The sequence below is a fragment of the Diabrotica undecimpunctata genome, chromosome 6 (genome assembly GCF_040954645.1).
Source record: "Diabrotica undecimpunctata isolate CICGRU chromosome 6, icDiaUnde3, whole genome shotgun sequence".
NCBI lineage: Eukaryota > Metazoa > Arthropoda > Insecta > Coleoptera > Chrysomelidae > Diabrotica > Diabrotica undecimpunctata.
In genome coordinates this window covers 6,861,027-6,874,854 of record NC_092808.1, presented here as the reverse complement: position 1 = coordinate 6,874,854, position 13,828 = coordinate 6,861,027, and the positions used below count along the sequence as shown (strand labels likewise).

At 31.9% G+C, this 13,828-nt stretch overlaps 1 protein-coding gene across 1 annotated transcript in view; it reads right to left on the bottom strand.

Moving 5' to 3' along the window:
- Nucleotides 1-13,828, bottom strand: part of LOC140443447 (uncharacterized) — a 58,105-nt gene that overhangs the window by 31,142 nt on the left and 13,135 nt on the right. The window contains exons 6-10 of the mRNA XM_072534710.1: nt 11,288-11,441; nt 10,977-11,225; nt 3,898-4,116; nt 2,913-3,019; nt 1,021-1,309 (exon numbers count right to left, since the gene is read on the bottom strand). Coding sequence (XP_072390811.1) covers nt 1,021-1,309; nt 2,913-3,019; nt 3,898-4,116; nt 10,977-11,225; nt 11,288-11,441 — 1,018 coding nt within the window. The remainder of the gene's footprint in view (nt 1-1,020; nt 1,310-2,912; nt 3,020-3,897; nt 4,117-10,976; nt 11,226-11,287; nt 11,442-13,828) is intronic.

Below are 13,828 nucleotides of genomic sequence, written 5' to 3'. Positions count from 1 at the left end.
TAGCGTGCGTTAATAACGAGGCGCCGACTCTCGATCGGACTATAGGATGGTATTATATTATCATCGCCACGTAAAATAAATGCATTATTTTAAATGTGAGCATTCACAGTCAGAGCTATGCTATAGGCGAGGATACCATGCTATGGTCTCCGTAATAAACGCACAATTACATTCTCCTCTATAGAAAATGATCTGAACGTACCTTCGATAAAAGAAGTTGTAACAAGTTACAGTGTCAAATATGGTGAACGGATAAAAGTCACAGCCACCTAAAGCTTACAAGCCGTGAAAAAAAATGGCAACGCCGCATCAGCTGTTAGAAGTAGTCCGACTGTAAAGAGCCCAACAAAATAATAAATAAAAGAGGAACATCATAATATTCGCTATAAAGTTAAAATTAAGTAAAAAAATCGTACAAAATAGTCTGATAAGGTACATATATATCACATCTATTAAAACTGCAAAACATTGAATACAATGAGGTGTAATATTAATAGAATTTAAAAGTAATACAAGTGCATTCAGCTTACATTATTTACATAATTTATGTTAAAAAAAAAAAAAGAAAATAATCTTTTAATATTTTTGTAAACAACTTGTAGTTTATTGAATTCTAGTATCCCTTGAGCGAATATTATATTTATTAAAAGTGGCTTAAAAAAATGTTATTGAAATTCCAGGTATTTATTTTTTAAAGTTGAAAGCTTGCGCTTTTTAGATAAACTTTTAGTTAGTTTCTTTGTCATAATTTCATTATACTTGTTTTTTGTGAAGTTATTTAACAAAGTATTGGAGAAAATCACAGAAATTTTAAAATATAGTTCTCTAACAGCTGTTCCACAAACATCTGTTTATGTCCTTCACATAAACAGATACAAGTAATTCCTTCCTAATGTTAATGTTTGAAATAACTTTTATACACTCATCACTGCACTGATTGTCAATATTTAATAAATAAAAACAAATCCTTTCTTCTACAACTTTTATTTGCCAGTTTTTTAACTCAACCCTCTCACTAACACTTTGTAAAAATTTCTTGAAATCCACGATAAGGTCTTTGTTTTCGAGTTCTTTTATATTATTTTCTTCCCAGAGACTTATTTCTGCTCGTCTAGTTTCAGGATTTTTTCTTGTTGGTGGTTTTGGGTTAGATAAATATGACGGTTGGTTTTCAAAAATTCTTGGTATCGCATTCTCTTTCAACTTGGGAAAAACCAAATTTCGTTGAAGAACCGTACCATTTTTATCAATGAATGACTCACTTTCAATAATATCCGTTGCATCAAAATGTTTTTTACATACTACCGAACTAGAAGTTACTGGCTTATTTATTATTTATTAACTGTATTTTAAATTCTACCTTAACTATATGATATGTAGTTGTGATTCTATTTTAATATTTTATTACTTTTAACTTACATACTTTTTAATTAAACTATTCATAACAAATTAGTAGCATTTACAGTTGCTAAATACAGAAAAGGAAATCTCCACTGGAAGAGGCTCCTACACGCTATATAAACCAACAAAGTTACTTATAATTCTGTATTTTTGGATAGATGGAATTTTTTTAGATTAGGCTTTCATACTTTTATAATTGTTGGTTTCAATATTGACAGTTTTTGATGATCTTAGTTGTATTCCGGCTACTCTGGTGACACTTAGCAACCTTCTTTAATGTATCTTCTTTTCTTTTTGAGATATAAAAATTGTGGAATCATTGTGCAGTTGATATGTACCCATAAGTGTTGTTATCAGTTGGAGATATCTGTTTTGTTTGCTTTGAATAGCCTTAGTTATAAACACTTGACTAGAATAGATTGCATCTTACATTGTAACTTCAGAGATCCAGATAAGGTTTATAATTTTAATGAAACAGCAGTTTTTAGCAACATTACCTGCTATCAATTTCTAAGGTCACTTCCGTTGGAAATGACAACTTTGTATTATTTATTTTGTAATGATAAGCAGGTGTTCTATCAAATTATAATAGCTTATACTAAAAACCCAATTTAAAGCATGACATATCGGTAAAAATAACCAATTACATAATCACAAGATTTTTTAAAAATGATAAATTTTAAACATTTAATTTCAGGAAAATTTTTTAATAAGCAAGCAGCATCTAGCTGCTTCTATATCGCGACATCATTTTCTAATCGAATGTGACCCCCAATATATTCAGCGACTTTATTAATATCATGTGTTTTTTCTGTTTTTTCTACAGCTTACTTTTTCCTGTATTTTTCCATGTAAAATTCCATAAAGAAACGCCATGGTCCGTTCTACTATTTTTTGACACCTTTTTTGGTGAAGACCCACCGGCTCGCTTAATCGGGACGTATGAGGCCTCGTTCGAAAGGGAGTGGAGGGGACTATGTAGTTTTCTTTGGTTTTTGTGGGTGCTATTAATCTTCCAATTTTCATTAATGTATCAGTCAGTAAGGTGTTTTTAGTTTTTGATGTTTTTTTGTCTTGTGTTGTTTTAAGTAATTCCTCCATTTTTTTCTTTACATATTTGTTTTTAATCATAGTTTTTCCAGGTATAACCTCTGGATGTTTTGTATTTTTCTTTTTCGTTTTAAAATTAAGAGAATATCAATGTATATTATTTATTTATTTCCAAACAATTTGAATGAAATATTATTGCGGATATATCAATATACCTACATTCTTTCTTGTTAAGCCAAAGCTGTAACTTTACAAAACAATGTTGAGAAATCTTACACAATATTTAATAATAGTTACTTTAAAATAATAAAATATTTATATTCTTATCATTTAGATTGTATCTAAATATTTAGTTAATATTTTATCTAAAAACTAAAAACAGCATTTATTAAAATATACATATCAATTAAAATAAGTCAGCCTTAACGAGATCGTCTTGGTTTGTGGTAGCTTTCCATCACTTTATTTCTTTAAGGGTAAGTGTAAGGGGATCCACGATACCGTACAAAAATCTGGCTTCAAATCTCATATCGGAATGGTCCCATGATAATTCAAAATTTCGGATCATCTGAAAGTAAAAAAAAAATAGATAAAATTCCAACTAGATATCTATGTTAATCACTTTGTCCTTGTGTTGTATTAGATGACAGCGAAACTAGAGGGTAAAATTTGTTGGTGCTTAATCTATGCTGATGATGAAGACAATACTAAAAGTCATATAGAACAAATACTAGAACAGTAGAGACAAACTCTTGAAGAAAAAAAAATCGGTTGCCTGTAAAGTCGGTTTTACGGGCGAAGATTTTACGTGACAACGTCTTTTTCTCGGTAGAATATTTATTGATATGAATATTATTAAATTGCACAATAGGAACAAGGAATTGAATGAAAATAAGAATTGCACAAATTTTAACTATAGAAATATATTTTGTTTACTAAAACATTGTACATGTAAACTTAAACTTAACTTCTATTTGAGTGATTTTGTTGAGGATAGGACGATGATAGGAGAAATATGAAATGAAAGGAAGTGTTTCTGCTGTAATGTGTCTTGAACGCCAAGAACGCTCGAGAAAGACAGAGACACAAGCACGCACCGATTCAACGCGCCTAATTCTCTAGTGCTGCGCGCGCAGCGGACCGATCATGTTTGAGTGGGAGAGAGACGCAAGGCATTCGCCGGTCCGGCGGGCCTCTCTCTCGTTCGGTGACTCATCGTAACAGACGTGAGCGGGCGTTACACTTTTTCATGAATGACTCCGAGCCACAACCTAATTTAAGACGTTGTCACGTCAAAAGGTTAAAACTTAATAGGGTAAAAATATTTGAAGTACCTATTTGGAATGTTCATTTATAGATGGAGCTGCTACAAATAATAAGACATCTTAGGATATATCGTTAAAGGAGATTAATATTGATATGATTCAAGATTAAAACTTTACGTACATTTGCAATCGCTACTTCCACTTCCAAAACGGCGAATCTTCTGCCGATACAAGAACGGGCACCGTATCCAAACGGCATGTAAGCGAACGGATGAGCATTTTTTGCGGAGTACTCGCTAGTGACAGATCGTAGCCATCTTTCCGGCATAAATTTAGAGGGTTCCTTGAAATTTTTGTCTATCAATGCTGACGCATAAAAATGCATGGGATTTACATCCGTCTGAAACAAAAAAATAAATAAATAAAATGTAGATATTGTAATGTATATATAATAAGTGTCCCAAAATTCAAGGCAAGATTTGAATTTGTCGCCATTTGGCAACAAAAAACAGTTTGACAGCTGACAGTTAGTTAAGGGTTAGTAAAAATTAAGCATTATAAGAGAAAACCATGGTTTCGAAAAAATATTTTCAAAACCATAAAAGTTTGGCAGGCACAGCTTGAAAATTACGTACAAAATTTGGTCAAATATTGATTTAACTTTGTCAACTGTATACAGAGTAATTGAAAAATTCAGGGAGACTGTTGAAAAAATCTATTCTCAACATGTCTCTGTTTGATGCGTACTTCGGGATGGAGGCATCATTGAACCATACTTCTTTGAAAATGAGGCTGGTCAAGCAGTGACTGTTACTGGTGCTCGATATCGCAACATCATAATAGAGTTGTTTCTGTCTAAATTTGATGATATACTGATGTGGACGACATGAAGTTTCAACAAAATGGTGCCACATGCTATAAAGTCCGTGAAACAATTCAATTACTCATGCTCAACCTCATGCATGGTTTTAACTACGTGAGTTTTACCATTTTGAAATCCACGATTTACTTAGGATCGTGAGGAGGTCAACCTTAGTTAAAATAACTCCGTTTCCCACCACAAAGACAATCATGGAGATCCCTACCCTGGCTACCTCTTCTCAGAGGTAGCTCGGCTAATCCCTAAGACACACAAGGTATCAAGAGCAATCACAAGGAAGATCAAAGCATAACACAAGATTCAAACATTTTATTTAAATAAAAAATATGCCTGGTGGAATGGACAAGCTAATCCCTTGGTTGAATGGATGATGATGGGATATACCATGCTTTGGGATCAAACCTGGTCGAATGGCAAATCTAATCCCAATATGGCATATCCAGCATAATACTTTACGCTTTATATATAAAGCAAATATGTCTTTTATCATCCATAGTGTCATGTGATATGTCGTATGTCGCTATAGGTTCATTAATAACGAAGAAGATGTGTAGTGCCTTTTTATTAGTATCTTCGTTTGTTTTTCCTATCTAAATATATTCTTTATATCTTCCCCTTTTATTTGCTGTGTCGTATGTTAAGATTCGATCAGTTGTTCATTTTGTAAACAACCAGGGGCCTTCTTTAAGTCAATAAATCAAAATCTATTTTTATTTATAGTGCCCTATGATATCTCGTATGTTGCTATACGTTAAATAATAATGAAGATACTGTGTAGTGCCATTTTAGTAGTTTCCTTGTTTGTTTTTCTATCTAAATATATTCGTTATATCCGCCCCTTTTATCTGATATGTCGCATGTTAGAATTTGATCAGTTGTTTATTTTTTATACAGCCAGAGGCCTTATTTTAGTCAATAAATCAAAATTTGTCATATAGTAAATTTATTTTTCTCTATAGTGCCCTATCATATCGCGCATGTTGCTATTCGTTCATTAATAATGAAGATACTGTGTAGTGCCCTTTTGGTAGTCGCCTTGATTGTTTTTTCTATCTGAAAAATATATCATATATTTGTTATATCCTCCCCTTTTATTTGCTACATCGCATGTTAGGATTAGATCAGTTGTTTATTTTGTAGTCAGCCAGAGGTCTTTTTTAAGTCAATAAATCAAAGTTTGTCTTACAGTAAATCTATTTTACGTTTATTAATAATGAAGACACTTTGTAGTGCCCTTTTGGTAGTCGCCGTGTTTGTTTTTCTATCTGAATATATTCTTTATATCCTTCCCTTTCATTTGCTATGTTGCATGTTAGGATTCATTTAGTTGTTTAATTTGTACTTAGCCAGAGGCCTTCTTTAAGTCAATAAATCAAAATTTGTCTTTTAGTAAAACTATTTTTATCCATAGTGCCCTAGGACATCTCGTATGTAACTATACGTTTATGAATAATGAAAACACTATGTAGTGTCCTTTTGGTAGTCGCATTGTTTTTTTTTCTATCTTAATATATTCGTAAGATCCTTCCCTTTCATTTAACGTATCACACGCTCTCCAATAACAAAATAGCAAAGGAAATGTGATGAGAATCACCAAATAACAAAGAAGATATGATGTAATGCCCTCTTAGCAATGCCGCAATGTGTGTTTTTTCTGTCTCCACATATTCGCTATCCCTTCTCCTTTACAATGATGTATCATACGTCCTGATCCGACGAACTGTTCTACCCCCATCACAAAACGGTCAAAAAATGAGCAGAATGAACCTTAGCATTTTCTTATGGGATTTTACATTGTAAATGAAACAGAAACGGTATAGCAGTGTTTTTACAGGTCTTATTTATATTTAATTTTTTTCAATCAATTGTTATTTAATTCTAAGTACGTCTGTTTAACTTGATTTAATTTTATTTAATTCTATTTACCTTTATTTAATTTTATTTAGTTTTAATTTTATTTTATTTTGATAATTTATTTTTATAGTCAGTATATGTTTACCTTACCCAGTGACATATAATAAATATATATTATACGTCATTGATCTTATCTTACAATTACAGTAGCCTATATTTTCAGCAATTTTTTTGAAAAAATGAATTACTGTGAAGTAGTAAAATTTCTGATTAACTATATTTGAATCATCAATTTGTATAATGAATTAGCAATAAATCAACCGTATTGTTTCATAAACAAAATATGATTGAAATGTCAAATGTTGGTAGTTCAGAGTTATTTCCTAGGTGGCGTCGTTACCTTAGTGGACAAACGGTGTGATCTGTCATCATAGCCTTTTATACAGATAGTTAGCAATATTGTCAGTCTAAATCTCTTATGCCAAATCTTTTTTGACAGAAGTTTTTATAGTCAGCTACCTGTTTATATTCCGTTAATGAGTATTACAATTTAATAAAATCTTATGATGAAAAACTTATGATGATGAAATCTTATTACGAAAATGTTGGGAAAAAATGTAGCAATATTAATGATGTTTGTTTGCTGTAAAATAAGATGAAAAAACACAATGTATAATGCTGTCTTCTCTGTCTAAAAATTCTTAGAAAAAAAGATAAAGATATTTTTCAAATATTGCAGCAGGCAGAGACATACCTAGTGTCGTATTTGGTGCCATCTAAAGTACATGTATTTAGTAATTTAAACTAAAATTCCTGTAAAAACAGTACGCCACTGGCAAAATAAAAACTTGTAATGTGTATTCTAGGAGGCAACACTTTGTAAAGTATGTAAATGTTCCTTCGTAAGATTTTATAAATCCTGAGCTGCAATATCATTGTTGACATTCGTTATCGTATTTGTCTCAAATTGAATATGAAATTAAATAATTCTTGACATGTCTTAAACTCAGGAATACGTCTGGACTGGGAAAAGGATTCAAGAAGACCCGTTATAAGTACATGATATAGATTTGATACATGATATGAGATTTCATCCATTAAGGTTTTTTTTGGAGTTTGAAAATGGTATGTTAATGGTATACAAATGCTATAAATAATTGTATAAAAAATTTATATGCGGCGTACTTTGGATGATTTGCTTAATTGGAGGTTATCAGTAGTATGTGAAATATTGACATCGAATCGATTTGACAGTGGGGTTCGTTAGTATCGCAGTAGAGGCTAGAGCTAGGAATATAATCTAAAAGCTCATCAGCATAATGTAGTTCCGGAATTTTAAATTATTTTAAGAGGTTGTATCTCTGTTTTTTGTGCCGACATGTATATAGATATCATACTGTCATAGCCTAATTTTAAATGAATTGAAATTCTATATATACTTCTACCAGTGGCGGCCGGTCAGGGTCGGCAGGGTCGGCAGTGCCGACCCACACCTTTATAGATATTATAGATTTTTTTAATATTTAATTTAATCAGTATTTCAATAATTAATTGTGGCAGGTAATCAGTTAATGTCATTTGTTTTTGTAAAATAAAAAAATATCTGTGAGATAATGAGATAATAAAGACTAAATTTTATTCATGGTTTTTAAAAGAATTCGACCAATTCGACCAGACTAAATTTTATTCATGGTTTTTAAAAGAATTCGTCCAATCTGAGCGTTAAGTGATCCCTGCGTAGATACTTTTCGAATTGATGATCCGATATCGGAGACATCCATTCGCATGATTCTTAAAAAGGCACGTTTTGCGTTTTCGGCGAGCCGATCCCAACCTTGACGATTTACTTGTAAAAATCAACGGAATATTCAACCAAATATACATTTCTTTCCATATGAACTTAATTACCAAGTACGGCAAAATTAAATTTGCCGATGCTTCATTTAGATTGGTGATTGGTCGCGAACTGTACATTGCGAGCGCGGGATGACATGTTATTTCATATAAGAACGTAAGTAGTAAAGTGAAGTGATATTCAGTGCACGAACTAGCCTTTCTTTATGTGATTTATTTTTATTTTCTAAAGTAATACTGTGATACGTTACGTCTGCCGTAAATAGTTAAAGGTTAAAGGGTTTGACATAGAAGTTTTTTTTAAATTAAAGTGTAAACAAATTCAGGTAAATTAACCTAAAAAATGCAAGCCATGGGAGAAACTGTAAGTATTGATAAGTCTGATATTGTAAATTATATTTTGCATAATGGGTTTTCATCTATTCCATACGAAGAACAAATTGTTATTAAAAATCAGGGGCGTCCTTTGCCTAAAATGTCCCGGCTTATAAATATTAGTGCGGGTAAGGGAAGTAATAGATCATTTTCAGATAATTGGTATAGCAAGTACTCATGGCTTACCGGGAGTGAAATAAAAAACAAACTTTTCTGTTGGCCTTGCATTTTATTTTCGACAAATAGGGGCAAACATCAAAATCCGTGGTGTGAATCTGGTTACGATAATTTAAAGGAATTATTTACGGCTTTACATAAACATGATATTTCGAAAGATCATACTTACAGCCAGATTAAATTAGATTTATTTGTAAAACAAAATATCTATGTTTCATTAGATAATGCCCAACGTGAAAATGCTTTTAAACATAACGAAATTGTAAAAAATAATCACGCAGTTTTATGTCGTTTAATTGATATTGTAATTTTTTTAAGTTGTCAGGAATTATCTTTTAGGGGACACGATGTATCGGAGCATTCGTTAAATCAAGGTAATTATAGAGAACTAATAAAAATGTTTAAGAAATACGATTTGGAATTTTCTAATTTACTTTCTGATTCGAAGACAATTAGCGGTGTATCTAAAACAATCCAGAATGAATTAATAGAATCAATTAGTTACATTTTGAGTAACGTTATTGAATCTGAGATTCAGGAAACCATTTGCTTTTCACTAGAAGTAGATGAAACTACCGACATATCATGTCATTCACAATTATCAATTGTTGTTCGATACGCGTTACGTGGTAATATCTATGAGAGGTTTTTAGGTTTTACAGACGTGAGTAAAAGCCATAAGGCAGAATATATTTTTGGTGTTTTAAAGGACAGATTAAAATTTTTTGATATCAAAAATAAATTGGTAGGGCAAACTTATGACGGCGCTGCCGTGATGTCTGGTGAATTAAATGGTCTCCAGGCAAAAGTTAAAACTATTGCACCGCAAGCTTTATTTACTCACTGTCATGCGCATAGAATGAATTTAGTTTTGCAGGATACATGTGAAAAAATTAAAGAATGTCGTCTTTTTTTGCCAGTTTAAGCGGATTTGCTTCATTTTTCTCAAGCTCACCTAAACGGACTAATGTTTTAGAACGGTTTGTTTCGAAAAAAATGCCAACAGTTTGTCAGACGCGATGGAATTTTAAATCTCGATTAGTTTTCACTGTAGCAGATTTTCGTGAACAGCTTTTGGAAGTTTTTGATTTTAATATTGAATGCGACGATTTTCAAAGTGATGATATCTCGATCCGTGAAGCAATCGGTTTGAAAACTTTATTAAATGATTATTCTTTTAACATACTTTTAAATATTTTTAAGAAAGTGTTTACCCAAACCGATTTGATATTCAATGTTGTTCAAAATCAGTTATTATTCATTCCAAAAATAGAATAACAAGACTGGTGCAAAATCTCAGAGATTTTCGTAATGATAGTAATTTCCAGTATATACGCAGTGAAGTTTTGGACTCGCTTGATATTTCCGAACCCCCACAAAAAAGACAAAGGCATGACACAGAAACAGATATCGAAAAACGAGTATATTTTGAAATTTTGGATACTATTATTATGCAAATAGATACTCGTTTTTCGAATTTTGAAGATTTGCAAATTTTTGACCTCTTTGACGATTCAAAATTTAAAAGTTACGCCAAAGAATTTCCAAGATATTTATTAGACAGGTTAATTAAAAATTATCCATCATTCTTTAATAAAATAAAATTAGAAAATGAATTAAAAGTTTTATATGCTGATGCAAATATTTTCGGAAGATGGGATAAGTTACAAGATATGTATAATTTTATATACTGCAATTCATTACAACAAACTGTTACCGAAATTAATAAATTATTGTCATTAATTCTCTCATTACCACCAACGTCTGCCTCAAATGAACGAGATTTCTCTTGCCTCAAAAGAATCAAAACTTATTGTCGAAATACCATGAAACAAGAGAGAATGTCAAGCTTGTCTCAAATGTCAATAGAAAAAAAACTTTTAAAATCTCTCCAAAACTCTAATAAATTTTACGATGACGTTACAACCCATTTTGCTACTTCCAAACAACGTAGACTTGAGTTAATTTATAAACATGTTTAGGTTCTAAATTTATAGGAAAAAACAAAAAAAAAACAAACAAAAAATCTCCTATGATGATTTACTTAAGACTTTACAAGCCACGAGCCGCGACTGACTTCTACAGTAATATAATTTTATTAAAATATTACTATTACTCACCCCTTTTGGAACTTGATAGCCTCCCAGTATCATGTTTTTTGTAGTAGTTCTAAGACCGCCAATAGCAACTGGAGCCATCCTGTTGCTCTCCTTCAAAGTAGCTTTCAAATATTGCATTTCAGATAACTTTTCGGCCGTTAACACTGAGTTTTTTTCTGGAAGGTATTTTAAAACTTCCTCACGGAGTATGCTTTGTTTCTCAGGATTCTTGGCTAGAAGATACAGCGCTGTTCCGAGTGTCTTTCCCGTCTAAAAGAGTCATTGAGAATAATCAAAAAATACAAGACAATAATATCAAACATGTCACTTACCGCGTCTACACCCGCTGTTATTAAGTCAATAGTCATAAGATACGCTGTTTCTTTATTCACTTTTGCTAAACGCTGAAGTACTCCAAGTTCATCATCTGGTATGTTTTCATTTTTAAATTCTACCACAGCTTCATCGATAATTTTAGAGATTAAACTGAAAGAAAAAATTAAGCAATTTACAATAGACCAAATAACTGACTAAGTTATTCTTTTTCTTGTTAGTTGAGGCGAGACACGTTTACCTCTGGCACTTCGTCACTAGATATTTGTACCATACCCTCCCTTTTTCCGTGAAACTCCTAAAGTATTGTAGCGTCAACAAAAGCCAACAGTTTTCTTGTTTTAGGATCCCTCTTTATTTGACCAGTAAATTCCTGCCTCCTACTACTAAGTAAGTTATTATAAGTAGTGATTAAAGTTTAGTAATGGATCTTGTCGATGCTCACAGATCAAAAGTTCTGGTTTTGAACAAGGAGTTTTCCTCCTCTATTTGCTTTCTCTTTCTTTCTTCTTTCTCTTTTTTTCTTGTCTTCCTCTAGATTTATTCCAGCTGCCTAGTATTTTTGTTTCGTTCCTTTTAGGAAGAAATCCAAATTTTTATATGTACTCCTTTAATATTTTTAGAAGAGCTAGAAGGACGATATAGTCTCGAATGTATAAGGAATGAATATGGAAATAGTGTAACCTCGGAAACCTTTTTTTGGATGGTGCTAGAAAGGTCACCAATGGAGACACTGCGGACGGCAGCCAGATGGTTGGTGGAGAGCGAGTCGTGGGTTCGAAACTAGCTTTTGGAACCAGGAATGGGTCCAACGGACGAAAGAAGTAAAGATACGATAAGATATATTAGAAAAGATATAGAAATAAACAAAAAGATAGATGGGTAAAATTACCAAAGATAAGATAAGATAGGGAACAGGGCGCCACTTAATTTTTTTGGGGTTTGAGGAGAAAATTAAGAAACCTTAGAAAAGAAAAGAGATAAGGAAAGATATTTAGGTTCAGAGATCAAACCCAAGAAAAGATATCAACAGTTAGTTATTGAATAAATTTGGTCAACACTCTACATAAACAAAAAATAAATATATAAGGTATTACACTTACTTACCTACGAAACTTAATCAGCCTGATCTTTCTACTGGTCAAAGGTATAGTTATATTTAAAGGTAAAAAGCAAATATTCAGAGTTATGGTTATATCAGGGAACTTTGTTAGGAGTCGACAAATAAAATACATACATAAAACAATAACAATATACTCAACAACAAAATTATGACGCTGCTGAATGCAACACAAGTAATAAAAATACACAAACAACTATGAAATGGTGGTAGGTATACATATAAAAATAAGCAGAAATATAATTAGAAAATACCTTTACAAAGATATAAGTATAACACAATCATGCACAAATAAAGTTTTGGCGTATCTCGAGATATTACAGCAAAAAAAAAATGAATAAAAAATTATAACAAACAAAAATACAAAAAAGTTACTGAAGTGAAAACATAAAAATTTAACCAAACCGCACTTGGTTAAGTCGATTATTTGGTTCGTAACAAAAAAAATATAGAATGTTCTTTAATTGACTGCAAAATTCAGTAGCTACTCTCAACTACATTTGAAGACTTGTATGAACTTTAGGTACGTCCAGATAATAGAAGACGATATGATACCATACCATATTACTTGCCCAGATAGGTGGAGATATTAAGATTATGTTAACTTACAGTAATTCCTGACGACTGCTGCTTGAAGTCACTGAAGTTAATACTATACTGGAATTAAACACTGAATTTAATTACCCTTAAAGGTGCTTTACAACTATACTTAATCTAATATAGTGTAAGATAAAAAAACTCTAATAAGCAAGTGTATACACACTTATAAAGAAAATGCACAGAGACGGTAAGGTAGCAGATACGATAATGTGAGTTAGGCGTCTTAACTCGACGATTGCCCACCGAGAAGTAACTTGGTTCCTCTAAAATTTTACCAAACTACCCAGGAAAAGGTGAGGGTATCTTCCACTCAAAAATCATAGGCCAGTTGTATGTATTTCTGAGAAGGTAAAAAGTTCTAATTAACATTGAACATAACGGTATCTTTCTACCTACAAACGTGATGAAATATCAAATCTCCTAGATTAGGTTTTTCCCGAAAAACATTACAACGGGCGTTCGACGACAATTAGCGCATTTATTTATTTAGAACCCGGAAAAGGATTAACTAAGGATTCGCCAAACCGGCGTCTTTAAATAAATACGTAGGTAAATTCGTCAGTCATATTTCGGTAGTTTCCCAATAAAAATTTCGGATCGTAAACATGACCATCAGCGTATCATCCACATGGGTAAAAGGAATTAAAATAATTAATATTTTAATTATATAAAAAAATGTTACAATAGTTACAGTTAAAATGATATGGATGGAGTCTATAAATAGGATTACTGAAGCATATCATTGGACAATAGTTGGAAAAACTAGAGGAAACCGAATTTCTACTAGTTTGTGATAGATATAAGCAGTGTTAAGCAGATT